The 20,988-nt window shown below is 28.2% G+C and overlaps 1 protein-coding gene across 1 annotated transcript; it reads right to left on the bottom strand.

Moving 5' to 3' along the window:
* Positions 1-7,096: 7,096 nt before the first annotated feature.
* On the bottom strand, positions 7,097-20,209 carry LOC132924290 (uncharacterized). The gene is made up of 12 exons (XM_060988514.1): positions 19,851-20,209; positions 15,269-15,502; positions 14,874-14,963; positions 14,132-14,735; positions 13,499-13,626; positions 13,277-13,435; positions 12,702-13,208; positions 11,377-11,644; positions 10,222-10,844; positions 9,380-9,565; positions 8,788-9,309; positions 7,097-8,075 (listed from the first exon to the last, which is right to left on the bottom strand). The coding sequence occupies exons 1-12, from the start codon at positions 19,866-19,868 to the stop codon at positions 7,584-7,586; spliced, it is 3,831 nt and encodes a 1,276-aa protein (XP_060844497.1). The 5' UTR covers positions 19,869-20,209; the 3' UTR covers positions 7,097-7,583.
* Positions 20,210-20,988: the final 779 nt, after the last annotated feature.

Here is a 20,988-nt window from a genome sequence, read left to right as displayed (position 1 = left end):
TCATCTGACAGTCATCACTCGTCATTAAATAATAATAATGATTTATATTACATATAATATGTGAGTCTAAACATAATACAGAGACTATTGCGGACGAACCGCATATCGTAAGTACATCATCTATATCTAGATTAAATACTACAGTTAACAGCAATAACTAACGAATAAAATTAATGACATTTTACTATGCTCTGACTTTAGTTCAGATAACGTTCGAGTGAAAATGAGCTATCACGAGTAAAGTCTTGTGTAATATTATCTTTTCAACAGAGTTGACAACCCATATAGCAGGTTGCCAATCGGTTCCAGTCTAATATTGTAAGCCTAAAACGGCTAAAACCCTACAGATCCAATCGGAGCATAAAATTGTGCCTACAGATCTGAATTAGTGAAATACGCAATAATTTACTCTTTTCGCTTTTTTCATAACGTATACGTTTTTTTGTCAAAACCACAACAGTTCGATTGGTTCATATTCGATTAAATTTTATTTTATTGTAGTCATCATAAATTAATAATATGTTATATAAAATATTTCGTGCTTACATAACGGAATTTCTTTGACATTTTATCAATCGGAACATATTTTTCGTTCATATTACAGTATTAATCAATGTCAAACAATGTTCATTGTTTTCTAACCGCTGGCGCCAATAACACGGCGTTGGTCTCGGCAAACAAACAAACTAGTACGTACAACAGCAACGCAAAGCTGCCCTGGTATTCATTTTCTCCGTAAATTAAACGAAACCTATACCGATTAATTTAAACAATAATGTACCTGTCTAAAACATATCAGTATAATATTACATTTACGTCATGCATGGCTTATATCCTTTGGTAGTTATAGGTATTATGTTTTATTAAAACAATATTATATTTTATAAATTTCAAATGTGTCATAATATACCCATGGTATTAGTGTATTACTTTACCTAACATCGTGTTCATATAATATATCATAAGTAAAATTAAAATTAAATAGCAACAGAATATAAACATATCAAGAGAAAAAATTTCAAAATATTTAATTACGTAAAAATTAAATGAACACGCTTTTCAATGAATTTTTGAAATATTCCTGTCTAAAGTAAGTTTATGCAAAACTTTGGTAAGCAATAAATTCTTATTTTCTATTAAATTCATGATATCCTTGTAATACGCATATTTAATAGTAAAATTTAAAAAAATACTATTACAACTATTATAGAGAAATGTGTTTGTTTGAAGTTATGTGTTTATCAACAGACTAACAAATTTATAGTTGCGATAATAATGAAAAATGATAGTCGGAGGTGATCGCAATAAAATAAACGTATTAATACGTTTCTGCATATTTTTTTCTCATCATTTTTTTTTTTTATGTTGGTCTTTAGATGAACAGTACTTAAAACAACATAAGAAATAAGAAATTCGTTATCATATCTAACACAACTATTGGATTTTAATAATATTCCTTGCACGTGCGTATAGAAGTGAGTAATGACGTACAATGCAACAATAATTCTTTAAAATCCATAAAAGCTCAGATTATGTCTTATATCGGAAAAGATTTATTTTTAATTTTAAGTCTATAATATAATATTATAATGGATCAAAACAAAATACATTATGTAAATTACTGGAAATAGTATTATAATAAAATTATGAAATTTATATTTCCGAACACGTAATAATAAAATTATAAAAACATGAATAATTAAAATATACTTTCAAAATTAAAATCAGAGCATTTTAAGTTTAATTTAATTTCTTCAGTTTTCAGATTTAAGTTGAGTAAAATATAAATATATATTGGCACTAAATCCATCGCCCCAATAAAACTATATATTGTATAATGGATATCTCGTATATATTGGGTTTATGCTAGTTTATTTTGAAAACGAGATCGATGTACTTACTATATACCAGGATATAATTTCAGATTAAATTTATCTAAAGTAGCTTAAGCTAAGTCACTAACAAATTTGTTCAGTTTTTTACTTCAATATCCGAATAATCTTGTTTAAAATAACTCAATTTAATAGTAATAAGTAATAACCAATCGATGTTTGAGATGGATGGTTTTTTAATTCGTGTATTATACAATAACATACTATATCTATATATTATAAGAAATTTAATATACATGCATAATACTTTTATAAGAATTATGATATTTATTTCCTATATTCAAGTTATATTAATAATTTATGCTATACCTGTCATGGTTAATTATATTTTTTATTATATAGAAATAAACCTAAACCCTAATAGTTGAAATAAAACATTATAATTATGAATTTGTTTTTACAAAAATAGTTCATAAGTCTAGGAATTTCTAATTTGATTGATCCTACCATCACCCATTAAATTACATAATAGAATATCATTGTTGTAATTAATTGATTAGGAAATTATCATGAAATAACTAATAATTTATATCTATTTATTTATCATGATTAATTTTTGTATTTCTATATTAATATATTAAAATACATTTTGTTTTATTTATGAAAATTAAGTCTAATACAAAAATAAATGATTAAAAAACCTTTATCATTTTTATATTAGTTGTTAATTTTTAGTCAAACTTAAAAATGGTTTTATATTATATTTTTTAACTTAAATTAAAAGAAAATGATAAATTGTTTATACATAATATATCTAGTGCAATAGCTAATTATTAATAACGACCCTTTCGTGAATTAATTAATAATTGAAACCCGCTAGTCCCCTTTATTCAATACCCCAAAATCAACACTGAATTTTGGGAATGGCGTGTGCAAAATTATTTTTACCAACAAGGGTGTTGCCTTCTGAGGCAGCTGTGGCCACCCTCGCCGGCAGCTGTACTGCAGCAGTTGCTAGGATACCACTGCCTCGCCGGTGCGGAGCATGTATATATAAAATCAATAAAGCCGGCTGGTCGCTGAAATCACAAAGAGGGTGCAACAATAACGAACACAATATTTTACATTTGTACGGGTACTGAAAAATACATGAACGTTATCAATTAAATTGTATTGTTTTTAAATATTATTATTATTATGTTTTTTTTTATTATTCTATGTTATCGCCGTGGTCTGCACGACGCACAGCCACTTTATAATTCGATCTATTTTTATATTTTATTATTTTACGTACGTTGTCGGCGTGTGTCGGCCGACGATTCGGACCGACCACGACGACTAGTGACAAAAGAATAATTATATGTTTTTTATGTATACGTCTGATATCGAGTAGTCTGTCTGCGCCCATACGCCGAGTTGGGCCGGGCGCGCAGAATGATTTAAATAAAGATTATTATTATTATTATTTTATTATTTAATTCTTGAACATTCTGACAAATTAATGAAGGTGACCACTCTCCCATCAAAATAAACTTCTAAATTTATTGAAATAAATGTTATAACGGACTTCATAAATATTTAATTTGTGTATGTATATACCTACTTTTAAACGGTAGCGTATAATTATTGTTAAAAATACCAATATACAAATACTACATTAAAACTGAGATACTAAAAATGATTTTGAACACTCCTGTACTCTCGTAGATATATGTTTTCACAGAATAATAAAAAAATATGAACGGTGATACTTTTGGCTATTCTATAAAAATGTTTATCCTTAGCCCAAGATTACACTTAAATACTCATAGGTGCTCAGATGCGTTAAATTCATCACTCCCTGTTGTATTGTAAGTACCTACAAATGAAAATGTTTGTGAATAAATATTACATGATTCAATTCGCGTACTCTTAAATTAAACGCAGGATTATACTTGTAAAAGTAACTAAAAACGTGTTTAAGTATATTGGAAACTATTCAGTTTACATCCATTCTTAAAACGCCATCGATATGATTATAAAAACCACTATAAAATAATGCACCTGTCCTCGTCTCGGTGGTGTAAGTATTACAATGAAAAATAAGCTGTTGCTCGGCGACGGTTGCTACGAGTTACTATATGGCTTATTTGTACACTGCTTTAGGCATGGCCTCTCCACCCCACGTTAAATTTAATTTATGGACCCGTGAAATCGATTGAGCCCATGTTTTTGCTATGGGGTTGTTGTTTCAGCAGTGGTAGTTTCTCCTCCGCGGCTCCACATCAACCCCATTTGCGACCCCTCAATTTATTCACCGCGGAACGACGCGATTTGATGACTCAGTGTATGTGTTGGGGTAATAATTCGAAGCTATAAAACCGCTTTATACCCAACGTAAGAGTTCTGTTATGATAAAATGTTTAAGGGCTTCTATAATTTTTAATTTAAAAATAAAAATAAAATGTATAATTGTATAATTGTGACTTATAACTCGGAAATAAAAAATTTTGTTCGAACTAAAACTACTACGATTCTATTTGATACTTATTAATGATAGAAAAAAACATAATTTTGTTATAATTTTTGTAGATATACAATGCAGTTTTTAGTTTTTTGATAACTTGACTAAATATTTTTATATGATATACCGATATACGTAATACGTTATTATATAAACAATAATTTTAATAACTTAAAATACATTCTCTGCAGTTCCTGTATAAAAAAATGTGCAGTTCTGATAGAACCACTTTTAATTATTGAATGAAATCCCTTACTGTATAAATTGAAGATTACAATATTTTTAAAAACGTCTCATATGAATTTTTGATATATTATTATTTTAATAAAAACTTACAAATTACAATCGTTAAATAAAATATATATCAATTAAGGAAATTAAATAATTATCAACAAATATAATTATAAATATTATTATACTTTATACTTAAAACTAGCTTAATGCTAACTTAGTAATAACTAATAAACATACCGATAAAAGATGCTCTGAAGATGCCGTGATCTTTAATTTATTTAAAATGTTTTAAATGCTTAATAAATTTCTTACATATAATTTGGTGAAAAAACCAGGACTTAAATATTAAAAAAATATATCGTTTATCCATTTTCGATTATTTTAACGTTATTACATTATATACGTTCAAATATTACTTATTTTTGTTTTTTAACGTTATTATATTTTTAAACATTATTATACTTTTAAACATTATTTTAATTTTTAACACTAAAAAAACACTGATGAAGGATCTGGTGGCTGGTGCTCAGTCTGTATTCGCGCTAGGAATCCAAACGTCATATAACTCACATATTATCATCAATGACGTTGTTAATAATTTATAAAAATTTGATGTTTTCATCGTGAATGTACCGAGTGATGTCGTGTACGATATTCTCATACAGTGGTGAATTGGCATATCGGCAATCGGCACATATATTTTTAACGATTAATTTAAATTCAAATTTCAAAATATACTTCTACTAAAGATTTTTTTTTAATAGTTTTAAATTAAAACTTATAACGGTTTTAAGTTTTTAATCAATCAAAGTTGACTACAAATTGGTACTGTTCATAAAATAATTTTTTAATTCACTATACGAATTTTACGTCAACTTACATATTAATTTGACAAAATTAAAATTAGTTAACGTTGTCTGATGTTAATTTTAAAAAAATATTTAAATTCAGCAGAAAATTGTCTATAGATCGTACGGAATACTTTGCAAAAATTAAATCTTATATTCTAATGAAGTGTTAAGAGAATGTCAGCTTAGTATTTGCTATCTCTCTCTAACCCACGCGCAACATAGCAATTATTACGTTCACAACAATGACTATAATAACCATATTAATTTCTCAAATTAGAATGAAATAAACTCTTATAAAATTTAAAATTAAGAACATTCTCTAAGACTCTAAGCGTCTTATTATATTTTAATTTTAAATCAAATTATAAGTTTTTTAAGATGTATAAACAATTTACAATTTGATTTAAAATTAAAATATAATAAGACGCTTAGAGTCTTAGAGAATGTTCTTAATTTTAAATTTTATAAGAGTTTATTTCATTCTAATTTGAGAAATTAATATGGTTATTATAGTCATTGTTGTGAACGTAATAATTGCTATGTTGCGCGTGGGTTAAAGAGAGATAGCAAATACTAAGCTGACATTCTCTTAACACTTCATTAGAATATAAGATTTAATTTTTGCAAAGTATTCCATACGATTTATAGACAATTTTCTGTAAGTTGAAATTTTTTTTCAGAATCAAAATCAAACATCTTAAACGATTAAAACTAACTTTAATTTTGTCAAAATTTAAGAGAACGTCATACCCGCATGTATTGTCTCTGTCTTACGTTCGTAAGACAGAGACAATTTGTGTTCAGCAGATTCAATTTTATGCTGTTATAGCTAAGATTAGTCAATTTACCTATTATCAAACTTAAAGGTAATAACATTATCTAGGGCATATCATAGGATTTTATTGATATCTTAATTTTTAAGTATAAAACATGCGGATATGTCGTCCTCTTAAGGTATTTCACCTATTCTAAAATAAACCTGCTTAACTAAACTATCTTCAGAATAAGAAACTCGTGTAATCATTTATGAATTATGCACAGGAGCACATTAAACTCACTTCACAACGCTGCTGGCAAACAGTTAATACATTTGGTGATGGGCGGGCATTGCCAGACTGCTTAGAATAAAAACTAAAAAAAACATAAAACGGTTTTTAACTTGAACAGAATATATATTATGTATATAATAAAAATTGAGACAACAATTAACAAATTATCTATTATCCTAGTTCTATAGTTTTATATTCAAAATCACAGTAACTCTAACAAAACTATTAAATCTCAAAAGTTGAATAGTTATTATCTCTTACTTAAAATGACTGTTCTCTATGTATAATAAATCTAAGATTTATTTATTTCAACCATAAAAATAATATGTAAAAAATTCAATGGATTTATTGTTTATAAAGTTGAATTCATAGAATATAATATGTATGTATATCTCAAAATTAGTTAAAATATTAATTCTTGTTAGTTCAATCTCTACTTATCCTAGCTGAAAATTGATAAATTTGGAATAGATATCAATTATGTAAAAATATATAGCAAAATTGAGTACTACACTTTATGAGTTACACTAATGTTTAGTATCATATTTTAATTTTTTTTTCCAAGATCTTAATTAAACTTGGTCTTGATTCCTAAATAATAGCTACGACACATAAAACAATTAAATATTTAAATTATAAATATGTTTAATGTATATAAAATAAGATAAGAGTAAATTCACTCCTTACAATATGTTTCAAATACACAAAAATAATAATGATAATAATTCGCAAAAAATTAAAACGAAAAATTACAACCATTTGTATACCAATAAATTGTGATATAATAACTTAGAACATAATCATAGTTGTAAATTAAAATATTGTTAATTAAACAAAAAATAGTAATAATAATAATATTCATATTATTATTTTAGCTTGTATTGAAATCATTACTTCAAATTACAATTAAAAAATTCCACAAAACTAAAAATATATTATGAAAAGTTGAATTTTAAAAATTCAAGTATAACTTCTTATATGCAATATTGTATTGTATTATAAAAAAAACAAACAAAATAATAATAATAATAATAATATATAATGAATTATAAGGTACCTAAAATGAAACAAGAGTTATAAAACAACTTGAGGTTAAACATTTTGAAGTCATCAATTATTTGTAGAACTTCTTTTTTTTGCCGTAATATTGACGATTACCACTTGGCGTAGTAGGCCAAGCACCAGTACGTTGTTCAACTTGTTGTCGTATTTGTTGTTGTTCCTTTTCGTTATTGTATTGTTTTTTTTTCAATTGAGTAGCTAAAGCTAATCTGATCTGTTCACGGTGTCCACTAATAGCATTTACTGCTGCATTTATAGTTTCACACCATTCACGCCGTTCATCTGCAGTGTCAGCAGCTAGCAACAGTACTTCATGAGCTTTTTCATCATCGTGATCACCATCATTTAAGATATCATATTCGGCGCCAACAGTATATAAAATCAAACGCAGAGTGTTTGGTCGAGTGCATAAATCTGGAAGAGCTGGAGCAGCAGGGATTGGTTTCTGTTTATGTTTAAGCTGTTGACCTGAGGCAGCACTAGTAATTTCTTCTTCAGGTGGGGGTAGAGGTAGACAGCAATTCAAGTCTATGCTACCTAAAGGCTGTAAAAATATTGTGAAAAATTAATATTTATCATCACTATAGGGTACTATATATGATTGATTTAATGTGAATAGAAATATTTTTTAAGTTAACAGTTCTTGATTTTTAACACTTTTTATGTGTAAAAATTGTTTTGTGCGACAAAGAATTATTCAATCTAGTTAAAGCTTAAAAACCATATTTAAACACAATGCAGAAGATAATACTTGCCGTGTCCTAGTTTTATTTTTATTTTTTATAGAATCTCACAATCACATAATAACCAACAATGGTACAAACATTGGACCATTTGTAAGTTATTTTGAATTAGGATTTACAATTTTAGTATTTCTCGATAATTTTCTGGATAAAATCTCTTAAAAAGCGAGTATGTGGCATTCTTTTAATGAAATAATTAATATGAATAAGAATATTTATTTTCTAAAAGTCAAAATGTTTAAATTGTACTCAAGTGTATAATATAATAAACATATATTTGGGGAAGCACTAGGTCCAGAACCACAATCATCCATCAACATCCTACGGTTCCTAAAAGAAGCACAACTATATAATTTAATTTAAGCCACAAAACCTAAATGTAAATATTGTATATAACATGTAACTTAATTACTTTCTGTAAATTAACTGTATGTTAAACTAATGGCCCTTGCAGCCGATGTTTTAAGAGATCAATAAAAAAAAAAAAAAAAATAAACATATAACTATAGATACCTCTCGTTCTTGTTCAGCATACTCTGGATACATCCAATAGCGTAACACTATAGATTGCTGCTTTAAATTTTTATCGTTTGGCTGTTCTTGTGGTTTGTCACTGTTATTTATAGATTTCTGTTGATTCACATCAATTATTTCAGCTCTAAACCAAAGACGACGCCACGAAGTAGTGCCACCTTTAGAACAACCACCAATATCTGCACGACGTTTCCATTGACCCTCTCGCTCAAAATGTTGTGTACGCAACTCATGGTCGTCAAAAAGTGTTAAAAATCCTTCCAATCGTTTGCACTCAGATGGGAATTTCAATGATTTTTGTGCTGAAACAGTTCTAATGCCACCAGTAGCATATGAATTGGATCCCGAAGATTTGTTGTCCAAATTAATTCCTCCCATATCATCGTCATAGGTATATTCCTCTCCTTCCTCTAAAAGGCACATCTGCACACGCACCGTTTCTTCCACAGCAGCATTTGTAGTAACCCTAGAACTGCTTGAAATACCACTAGATTGATGGACCTATGCATAGAATAACAAAATAAATAATAAATAAACTATCATAGACTAACAAAGAAAATTAATTAAAAACCTTATTCAGAGTAAACTGCTTCCGGTCTACCTGACCATCAGAAAATACAAAGTAACCAAGCTGTCGAAAAACTGTATTTCTCACAGCCATAGGTCCACCTGGCGATTCAATACATGCTGTTGCTGTTGAACCATGGTGTTTTTTGGGTTCCTTACTTGGGGTAGTAACTGTAGACCATAACTTATCCTGGTAAACATAAAATTATGTATTAGAATCAAAAAATATTTATTTTAATATACAACTAAAATATTTATTTCTAGCTTATAATCAATATTGTCTAAAATTATTTAAAATATTTCAGTATTGAATAAGATTAATAAAACAAGATAAATTATATGTTATATGTTATATACTCCTGCAAATATGCTTATATTTGAGGGTAATTCAAATACAAATTCAGATTTATTTAATACTGCATTATTCAATTTATCAAGTATTTGGTTTAAATTTTGTTTCTCTTATATTACTCCTTTCTTTTCTTACCTATATTTGTCACCCTATTATTCTGTAATTAATTATATTATTCATATCACTTTATATTTTATATTTTTAAATCATAACTATCATAACATAGCTATTTAATATTTATATACTATTTTTTTTCTGCTTTTCACGTTTCTCTTATTTATATAAATTTATTACTATTATAACATTACTTATTGTTATTACATTGTGTCTTTATATTTTAGTTTATGTAATTGGTCATTTTTTCCCGTCAATAATGAATATTAATATTATTATTATATTAAAACATAGCATATTTATGACTTATAGAATATAGAAAAATATAACAATTAATTAAATATATAGAACAAACAAAATTATTGCAACAACATACTAACCAGTACACTCCTATTTTCATGGCTATCGTGTTCCTTGACATTATTACCACCATTATGGTGGTCATGATCTCCAGCACCTGTTGGGGATACACCATATAGCTCAACGGTGATTTTCCATCCTCTATCATCCAACCCATGAATCATTATAGGGGCACCCTCTGATTCGGTTGGAGCCTTTCGGCTACTAGAGTTTTTAACTCTTTTTTTAGTAATGAATTCGACATATCCATAACTTATTTCATCGTTGTTACGACAGATGGAAGCATCATTGGAGAATCGGAGCACTGACTCTTCAACTGCATCAGCTGGTCGAGAAGCAGCTGTCACTGGTGGTCGGTGAACTGTAGCCACTGCTCTAATGGCACATACAAAATATCTATACCCTCCTGGCCATCTGGTTAGGTTTTCTAATCCTTCGCCTGAATTATGTTTTGACTTATTGTGGTTTCCACCACCATTCAAGGATGATAAAATAGGAACACGCAGACTCTGAATAACAAGTGTTTTACCATCACCATGAGCATTTAAGTATGTGGACCTGTCCCCCATGATTCCACCTGGTAACAATGTGCGTTCAACACGAAGCCGTTGCGCCTCACGAACTGCATCTGTTCGTCTCAAGCCTATAAAATTACAAAACTGAATGCTTAAAAAATCATTTTTTACTAATAGTTTAATAAAAAAAAGTTTAATTCATAAAAACTAGCTAGTTACGTTCCACTTTAATACAAATTAAAAATATTTACATTCAAATTAAATAATGGAAATAATAATAAGTGCAATAAAATATATTTTATTAATTATATTAACATATATTAAAATAAAACTATTAAATGAACAATCAATAAATTAACACAAAACTAATAGTTATTTATTATAATTTTTATTTAGTTAAGATAAGACTGCAGTATTTAGCAAAATAGCACTGCATAATTTAAAACTACTAAATTGTATACAAATTTAGTTATTAGTTCCTTGTACGATATAAGTACCTAATAGGTATTCTTTATAATACAATTTGTTTAGTATTTATTAAAATAACTTTAGCAGTCATTTTTGGTGTTTTAAGATTAATATACTTAGACATCCATGAATGTTTATTCTAAAAACACCTTAACTTAAGCAACTTTAAAAAAGTCATAACTAGGTATTTACCTGCAATTAACAAAAGTCGTTCAGCGTGTACATGCTCAGGTGAAAATTGATTAGAAATCACTGGACGAAGAGTGTTTTTTTGCCTGTATACATCGCAAATATTCAAAGCTTGGGTGGCTTGTTCAATAATACGGTCTTGCTCTGGCACTACTATCCGTTCTAAGTCTCTAGCTCGTGCTGCTACTTTTTCCAGCTCTTGCAAATGTATTTCTTCATCATCAGTATCCTCATCTTGTTCTTTTACTTGTTCCGGAATTCTCATTTGTTGCTATGATAAAAATATACATTTAAGTGTTAATAGCTAAGTAATTAATTAATATTAACACTAATAATGCATTAATAATCTAAGACAGTGTTTCACAACCAATGTGTCGCCGGTAAGTCCAAACTTTTCGCGAGAAATACTAATATTAAATGTACCAATCTTGTTGGCACTATATTTACAAAAATTGATAGGTATTATTCTTATTTCTTTTTTACTGTCTGTCACAAAGTATGAAAATAATAAATAGTGTGTCGCCATAATACAAAGGCTGAGAAACACTAATCTAATAAATGATTTATAAATAACTATTTAAAAAAGTGGGAAGTAAGAAATATATCTTGTCATTGAGTAGCACGGAGTAGAGATCACAGCAATAAATGTGTTAAATTATGAAAAACTATTAAGAAACCATTTGTCAGCCCATATTACAAAATATATTTTATGTTTATTAATATTGCTATAATAGTAATTTATTTTATAATTTGTGTTGAATTAATTGTTGCCCAGAATATTACAATTGAAAATCATTGTGTATATAAAATATATTAATACAAATTAAATGTTTCAAATACCCACAAGTTATAAAAACAGGTTAAATGTAAAAATTCCAGTTTTTCTAGATTGTTTTAAAAAATACAAAGAATTTTCAATTTTGACCTATCTACACTTAACTACACTTGCTGCCGAATAAGTGCATACCTGGGTGCGGACCAAAATCTGTTTTTGATTAGCTTACAAATAATACTTATATATATATATATATATATATATATATATATATATATACTTATGATGAGATTATAATGGGGAACTAGTCCGCTACTTGCGTGACGAGGTACGTACTTATTCTGTAACAAGTATAGATCAGAATTTTCAATAACAACTTTCAATATTGAAAATCAAAACATTTTTTCTATTATTAATTGTACATGCACACATACACATAAAAAACACATTAATGTAAAATCAATAGATTCATTGCTGCAATCTAAAATCGAAGTATAAATGTATACTTGGTAGATACAAACTAAGACATGTACAGACTGTTGACAACAAATACCTTGCTAGAAGAATTTGCGCCATTTAATCGTAACTGTTGCTGTTGTTTACGATATGTGCTAACTGTGTGTACAAGCGCTGGCTTAGTACTGCTGCTACTACAACTGCTACTGCTGCTGTTCTGTTTGTTAGGTTCGATATCAACATTATGTTTGCTGTTGTTCGACTGAAGTTGGCCATGATAACCCGACTCATTAGGCGATAAGACATTATTAGTAAGTTCTGCTTCTTCTTCACCATCAGAATTCACAAACTCAAAGTACTTGTCAATGAGCCGAGACTCAGGTAACTGATTGGTCTGACCCAATTGTTGATCTTCTAAACCTTGTCTTTGCTCAGTTGAGTTAGAGAAACTTTTGTTACCACAGAGACTTTCATTGCCACGTTGAAATATAAAACTGGAACAAGCCTGTGATAATGGACTACCTGCGTGGCTTGATAGCATAGAACAGTGACCACCACCCGGGGTACTATTAAATCCTGTAATAGGCGTGGATGGAGAAGTTACCTATAAATTTACATACTATTAGTAATTATAAAATATAAGTAATGTAAAAAATATATTACTATACTAACCTCTTGAAGTGTAGCAATGTCATTTGTCTCCTGATCTTTTTCTTTCTGATGGCACCGATAACGTTTAGCCCCCAAAATGTCAGCATCATCACTGTCTTCAGGCACAGATTCGGAAGATGCAGTAGAAATATTTAAAGCACTGCTTCCATTGCTACGTCTCTGCACACATGGATTATAGAAATCATTGATACATGTACATTAAATAAACACAAACAATATTACCTTGCATGCTATAGATTGGATTTCCAATGAAGTTGGTAAACTATTGTTTTCTAGGTCATCATCTGCTATCAAAGATAAATCTGGATACAAATTGGAAGATGGTGAAGCTGGCTTGTATTTAATACAACCTGTAACATAAAAATACGCAATATCATAAATAACACAATTTTGATAAAATTAAAAAATTTTTACATAAAAATACATATTAAAACATATACTCAATGTATTTTAAAAATATAGTATGGTTTTTAATAATCCAACGATAATTTTTGTCAATACTACATAAGAACAGTTATTTGTATGCTAATCTACAACACTAGGTTCATTTATAATGTAATAATTAAAATCAAACCATAAGCATTTTTGATATTAAAAAACTCAAAACCAAATGTATTAATTATAGGTAAATGAAAAAAATTAAATAATGTTATATACATTAACATATTAAGCAATGAATAATATATGCATAAACACAATTAGTTTTAATTTTTTTACTAATTATGTTTATTATATTAATATTTGTTAAAATATTATTTTATAATTCTGATTATAATTATAAAATCAGTAAGAATTAAAGACTTATAATTAAGTTTTAGAAAGTAAAAAAAATATAATATAATATAACTATTGTACCTGGATTATATTTATCAAAAGGACTACTTTTTAATCCAACTTTATTTTTAGTACTATTATCTGACAATTGTTCATCGTCTTCCAGTTCATTGATCAATTTCTTTTTTAAAAGCACATTTTTTATACACGGGGGAGTCCATACAGTTCGTTTCTGTTCAGTCAAATTGTTTGAGGCAGTAGAAGTACCTAGACTTGTTCTAGGCCTAGAACCACGTCTTGAAGGTGGGGTAGATGCACTGCATGGAATAGGACGTGGTGGCGTTTTAATTACATCTTCAACAGATTCTTCAGTTGCTCCATTGGCCGCAGTTGTTGACGTTTTAGTAATAACAGTAGCAGGAGTAGTTTTAGTCATAGATATGGTTACAGTAGTAGTAGTAATTGGTTTTTTATTCTGCTGCTGATTAACAACATTATTAACAATATTTGGCTCAAATAATGCTCGACGTTGTGCAACTGTCAAAGTAGTAGAAGTGAGATTTAGTGAACTATTTTGAGGCTGAGTTTCTTTATCTGATTGCTGCTGTTGGCGTAATTGTTTCAATTTAATATTATACTGCTGTGGTTTTGGTTGCTGTATGTCAGCTGATTTATTTTCATTAGTCTAGAAATCAAAAATATTAAAATACATTATTTTTATAATCATTTTAAATTACTATATAAATGCACGGTACAACTTATTAAAACATATCCTCTAATATAATATTAATATGCATGAGCTTATATTATTATAACATATTACCTTAATTAAATCTTTTGTAATAGCATATTGTGGAGATACAGTTGCCAATTTTTTAGATTCATTTTGAATGTCGTTAATTTTTTCTGTCTTCTAAATAAAAACAAACATAAATACATTTTAGAATCATATTACTACTATTAAAAAGTATAATGTGCAGCTATAAGTATAAATTACACATTTACTATGCACATAATTTAAGATATACAAGTGCAATTACTTTTATTACATAACTAGAAGGTAATATTAGTTTTATATATAAAATAGACCAAAAAATTATGATAGCAATAAAACAATAGTAAAAATAATAAAACTTGGGATGCAGGTGCATCTGTCAAATCTAAAATCAATAATTGTACTTCATACACAATTTACTTCAACTTTTAATAAATATTTACTTTGGGGTTGGAGATATTTTCACTTTGTTTAAAGTTCTGATCATCTGACAACCATTGATCTACTTGGTTAGCAAGTTCAGCAAGGCGAGTGCGTCTCTGACGACGCGAAGGTGGTGAATGCGATTGCTGAATTGTTGGAGAGGTTTCCATAGCTGATGAAGGAATTGGTTGAGATACCTGGGACAATGTGGACTTAAGAAGCTCTTGACGTCTTTGTGTTCTTTCCAACATGCGCTGAAAACACAATAACAGTTTAGGATACATATATCGCATATATATATATGCGATCATATGATGAACTTATAATCCAACATATGATTTACCAACTTTAACTTAATTATTTTAGCCAATAAAATTTGAAGTAAATGCTGATAGTAATAAAACAATTATTAGACAACATAAATGACGATGTAAGTTTTTTCAACAAACCATCAATATTGAAGAAAACAAAAATTACGTTCTTGCAAATTATTTAGATATTTCTCAATGTCAGGGATAAGATCATAAATATATTGGCAGAACTATTATAACAGATAATTTTTATACTTCACTCAGTTTAGGTAACAAACTGTTATAAAAAGAAATCATTTAATCAGTACATTAAGATCCAATTGAGTCAAGCTTTCAAAAGTTATAAACGTGGTTTAAAATGATTCAAATGTTTAAAATAAGTTATATTGTTAAAAATACTTAAAAGCCTTAAAACAAAAATTACCTACTAACTATTGGTATTTATAAGATGAAATATAAATTTGGTGTGTAAATATTAAACAATAAGATACAGTTGATTGTGGTTATAGCTGGATCATATATAAGTTAATACTAAAGTAGTATAAATATAATAATTAAGTAATAATTTCTGTTACTTATGAATAGATTATAAATTTATATAATATTATAATATATGAGTAATTATAACCAATAAGTAAAACGTAATAACTTAACTACAACTTAACTACAAAATGTATAGGTAGTAATTTATGTGTTTAAGTGTTTTGAAATAGATTTGATTAAATATTTGAAACTTTATTAGAATATTTTATTTTTATAAACTAATAAATTATTAAATTTATTAAGTATTAACTCTAAAATAGAAAAACACTAAACACATTTTTTTACATAGGAATAATCAAATGTTTACACAAATTGAAAAATGTAGATTATTATTTAATTTAGTACATTAAATTAACATTATTAGATAAATTTTCTGTGTTTTGCATTATAGTCACAAAACAAAGTGTTTGAACACTCACAATTGTAATATACATATATACATGTATTGTAAAAAAAACAAATGTTAACCTCCTCAAAATATATTCAGCTATGACCTTCTAAAATATTTATTGTATATAATAATTTCCCTATGTTCCTTCTTCCAAAAAGTAAAATTCGTATTCGTACTACGTAGTATCACAAGTACCAACAAGTACCATACATTTTAGTAAAATAGTAAGTGTTAGGTAAATTATTTTTTTAACTAGATTACTTGTTAGTTACTTAATCTCAAGTACTAAAGTAATTGAGTTACAATGACGTTACTTTAACGTTACTCTTATGTTACCTTATTAAGTTTTCACTTAATCACCAATAACAGCGGTAATCCGAAGACGACCTTATGTTGTATAATTTATCAGACATTATCTAAAAATAAATAAGATATAGCAATTGCTAATATTGCTATCTCTACTCCTGCAATCTGTTTATCAATGTTATATTCAGTTTTCCTCGAAATTGAAACTGAAAATTGTAGTTTATTTATACATGGATATTATATTATTATATTATAAATTAATATTTATACTGGAAAAATGTTGTAATTATACATACATGTAATTATATCTACTTGAGTTTTAAATATAACTAAATTTTTTGATGCTGATACGAGGGGAAGGACTGCCTGCAAAGTGCCGCTTCGGCCTTCATAGCACCGCGATGTACAAACAAAAATATATAATTAAATATTTAAATTTATAATGCAACGCGTTCTTCTGGTAAATTATTTATAAATAATTAACGTCGTTACTCTTGTCGTTACAAAAAAATAATAGTAACGAAGTTATCATAACGTTACTGAAAGTTGTAGCTACGTTACAGTAACGAGTAACGGACGTTATGTTACTACCCAACACTGCATTTTATTACTTTATAAATTAATATGATAGACATGAAATACAAAATGATGTGATTTTAGAATTTATGTAGTGATGATCATTTTTATCAAAATATTACATAATTTTGTAGACCAACAATAAATTAATAATATTATGTTTATGTCTTGCCAAAAAATGGGACAAGACAATAATATCAAAACATTAAATTAGGTATTTAAATTGTGGACTATGTCATACTCAAATTACCAACAAGCCATAAAATATTAACTATTACGTATTTATACGTTGGCGGACAAAACACCTTTTTTTTACTAAATTCAAACTCAAAGTAAACAAAATACATTTGTTTTATCTATTTATTATAATTATAATATTTAATACTAGGTATAACAAACATGTACATATTGATATTTTGTACAATAGGTAGTTATTAACTTTATTTAACAATTTAACAATGTTGAAGAAATAAAATATGACGTTTATTGCGAGCCACACTGAAACCCGTTCGCCAGCCGTACGAGCACGCGGGCGGCGGGCCACATGTTTGATACAATGATACCACTATGACACTATCGTATTAAATAATTCGCAGTTTTTTTCGAAACTAGAAAAAATATTAAAAATCAGGAAATTGATGAAATTAAAATTTTAAAACGTCAATATTTTCAGAAAAAAAAACTCTACAAAATGGCTATCTTCAATTTTTTTTTAAATAATTAAATAAAAAAATAAATTTTTTAACTTTTTTACCAAAACATAAAAATAAATTAAAACATGAAAAATTTGTAGTTCTTGTCCCTGTGAATCTTATTAAAAAAACAGAATTATGATATCTCTATTATTTCAGGAGATATCGCAATGGGTAAATCCTGGCGGGACACCCTGTATTTAAGGTCTACAAAAACATGAAAATGTGTTATTCCATCTTACTAATAATAAAAATTGCTAATTTAGTTTTGGCAGAATCTGTTTTTTGCTATTAGCTTTATAATTATAGTCTATTTACTTTTTAGAAACTTAAAGGTAAGACTATTATCTATAACTTTACTTATCATGGAATTTTATTAGTATTATAACAGTATTTAGCATAGCTATAACTTCAGCTATAACTTACTTTAAAATGAAAAAAGTCTATGATAATATTCTTACTTTTAATTTTAATAATAAATAAATTGATTTTAATATTAAAGCAAATATCATTAAATGGATTCTGCTGAAAGTAAATTGTCTATGTTTTATATTAGTAAGACACATACAATAGGTAAAATACCCTCTTTAGGGTCATTTATCCCGGCATTTATTAAGGGAAAATCTATTTAACAACCAGATAAACAATGAAATGGATTATAATCAATTATTTGGGCACCCTTGTTACACAACACATCCATAATTTACAGAAAAATTACCTATATAAACTCCTTAAATTATATTATAAGTAGCAACTTTTGTGAGTTCTATCAGTAAAATTAAAAAAAATACTAAAAAATGTAACAGCGTTATTTGTGTTAAGTATCTATTTTTCACATTTTAGAAAATTTTAAATCACAATTTGTATAAGTTTATTATTTAGAAAATTCTATAATTGAAAAAAAGGTCAATTGTATCGATTATTGACCTTATAGAACTGTTACTACATACTTAATAATGGAATATTGATATGAAATATAAAAAAAAACAAATCATAGATACTGGAAATACATTTTGCAATGTTTTTTAACATTTTTTTAATGTGATATTTTAATAGATGCATAGATGCTTATTATATAATTACAAAGTTGACTTTCATAATAACTTAACATACCTAAAGATTAGCCAACTCTGAATCTACTTATCTAAAGAATAGAAATGTATTATTAAATGGTAGTAATTTTTCCAGCTTTTATCGGATAAACATGCAGTAACTACACAACATATAGGTAATGAGTTTTTTTTTGGATACATCATTACCTAATTACCTATAATATGTATATTATTCAGTGATATTTTGGTAGAAAACTAGATATTTTGTTCATTTTGACGGTCTAATCACTCAAATTGACTACATAACCCAGTACAAACGCACCAAGATAGAATTAATTTATATAGAATGCATGTTTGTAAAATTTCAATTTTAAAAAATGATAATGCAGTTTAAATAGGTATCAATTGCAAAAAAATCAACCTAGATAAGTGACCGTTGGTGTTCTTATTTTAACAACAATAACAGAAGCAGAAACCTCTCTTGGACTCGGCAAATTCGAATACCTATACTTAAAATTTAAACAAACATTCCGTAAGCAATGGGCATTGATATGATGTATAAATTATTATCTATTGAAATTGGACGCCGACGTACACGACAGTGCAGAGCTTATTAAATCTTTCAAACTGTCATAACAGCGGCTTGCTATTATGCTTATTATGTCTATCGGCTGTTGTACAACAATCATAGTAATAATTATACTAAATTAAAACGCATTCCTATGATTTACCTCTGTAAAGTCGTCCATGGTGTATCGGTTGAACAGAGGAGTCGCAGTTCCGACCGTGACGGTCCGGTTGGGCTGGTCACGGGATTTGATTGAGAGGACGCGGATGAACGGAAAACACACGACAGCGAAACTCGGCCCGAAAATTATTCTTACGACGGTATTGTCGACAATAAAAACGCAAATCGATCGACTCGACGTCGGCAGAGTGAGTTCAACTGGACTCGGGCGACGAAACAATGAAAGCGCGGGTTTTCACCTTTTTAGCGTTTTTCGCGTTCGAATTTAACGTCCGACGAGATTGTCAACGGTGTTACTGCGCCGCCGCCGCCACCGCCGCCGCTACGTTGCGCGTAGACAACAACATGCCGGTGGGGATATACGAACGCCGCGCAACGGTCGTTTTCTAACCGTCGTCGCTGTGGAGGTAATCCGTCGCGTCGGTGGTAGACGTGTGTATCGGCCTCGGTCCCACTCCGCCGCGCCCACACCCATCACATTCGACGATAACGACGACGACGACTCGTTCCGACGCGGCAAAGCTAAACGGCAGTTGAGATTTCTGATTTCAAATATTTTAAATCGGAATTCAACTACGTCAGCGCGCTTTCCGTACGTACGCAACATGCACTGTTGCGTCTATTACTATAAAATTGAAGTATTGGACAGCAAAAATTAATAATTTCAATTTTTATTTACAGTTTTACACTTTTACAGACATTCTTACACGAATCTTGACGATTCAGGGAGAAGTGAAAAATATATTTCATATTATTAATTTAATTTATTACCCGTGTTTTACCGTATTTGTAATAACGAATAGGTAGATAGATAAAAAAATTCAAAACCGTTTCGATCAAAATAACAATAATTTACAATCTCATAGTTTTTAAACTAAATGATAGCACTATAATGATAGTCTGTAGATTATTGTATATTTTTTTTATTTCGTTGTATTGTTATAAAAAATAAACGTAAGGATTATAATTGTATTATGTAATCAACTTGAAACAAAATAAATAAATGAATAACTATACGGCTTGAAAATAAAAATAATTTAAAACATGGACACAAATAATATTTTTACTTACAAATCTGATAATAGTCCAATTCACTGTAACTTGAACCCAAATTGTTTGCG

The sequence above is a fragment of the Rhopalosiphum padi genome, chromosome 3, assembly GCF_020882245.1.
Source record: "Rhopalosiphum padi isolate XX-2018 chromosome 3, ASM2088224v1, whole genome shotgun sequence".
NCBI lineage: Eukaryota > Metazoa > Arthropoda > Insecta > Hemiptera > Aphididae > Rhopalosiphum > Rhopalosiphum padi.
Note: the sequence above shows the minus strand (reverse complement) of the source record. Positions and strands in the feature narration are given on the sequence as shown.

What these genes read in the sequence shown, in the direction of transcription:
- LOC132924290 (XM_060988514.1), bottom strand. An exon ending in AAAATATCTCCAACCCCAAA is followed by an intron (nt 14,964 to 15,268) that starts GTAAATATTTAT and finishes GTTTTTATTTAG; the next exon opens with AAGACAGAAAAAATTAACGA. An exon ending in GCGCAAATTCTTCTAGCAAG is followed by an intron (nt 11,645 to 12,701) that starts GTATTTGTTGTC and finishes TTTTTATCATAG; the next exon opens with CAACAAATGAGAATTCCGGA.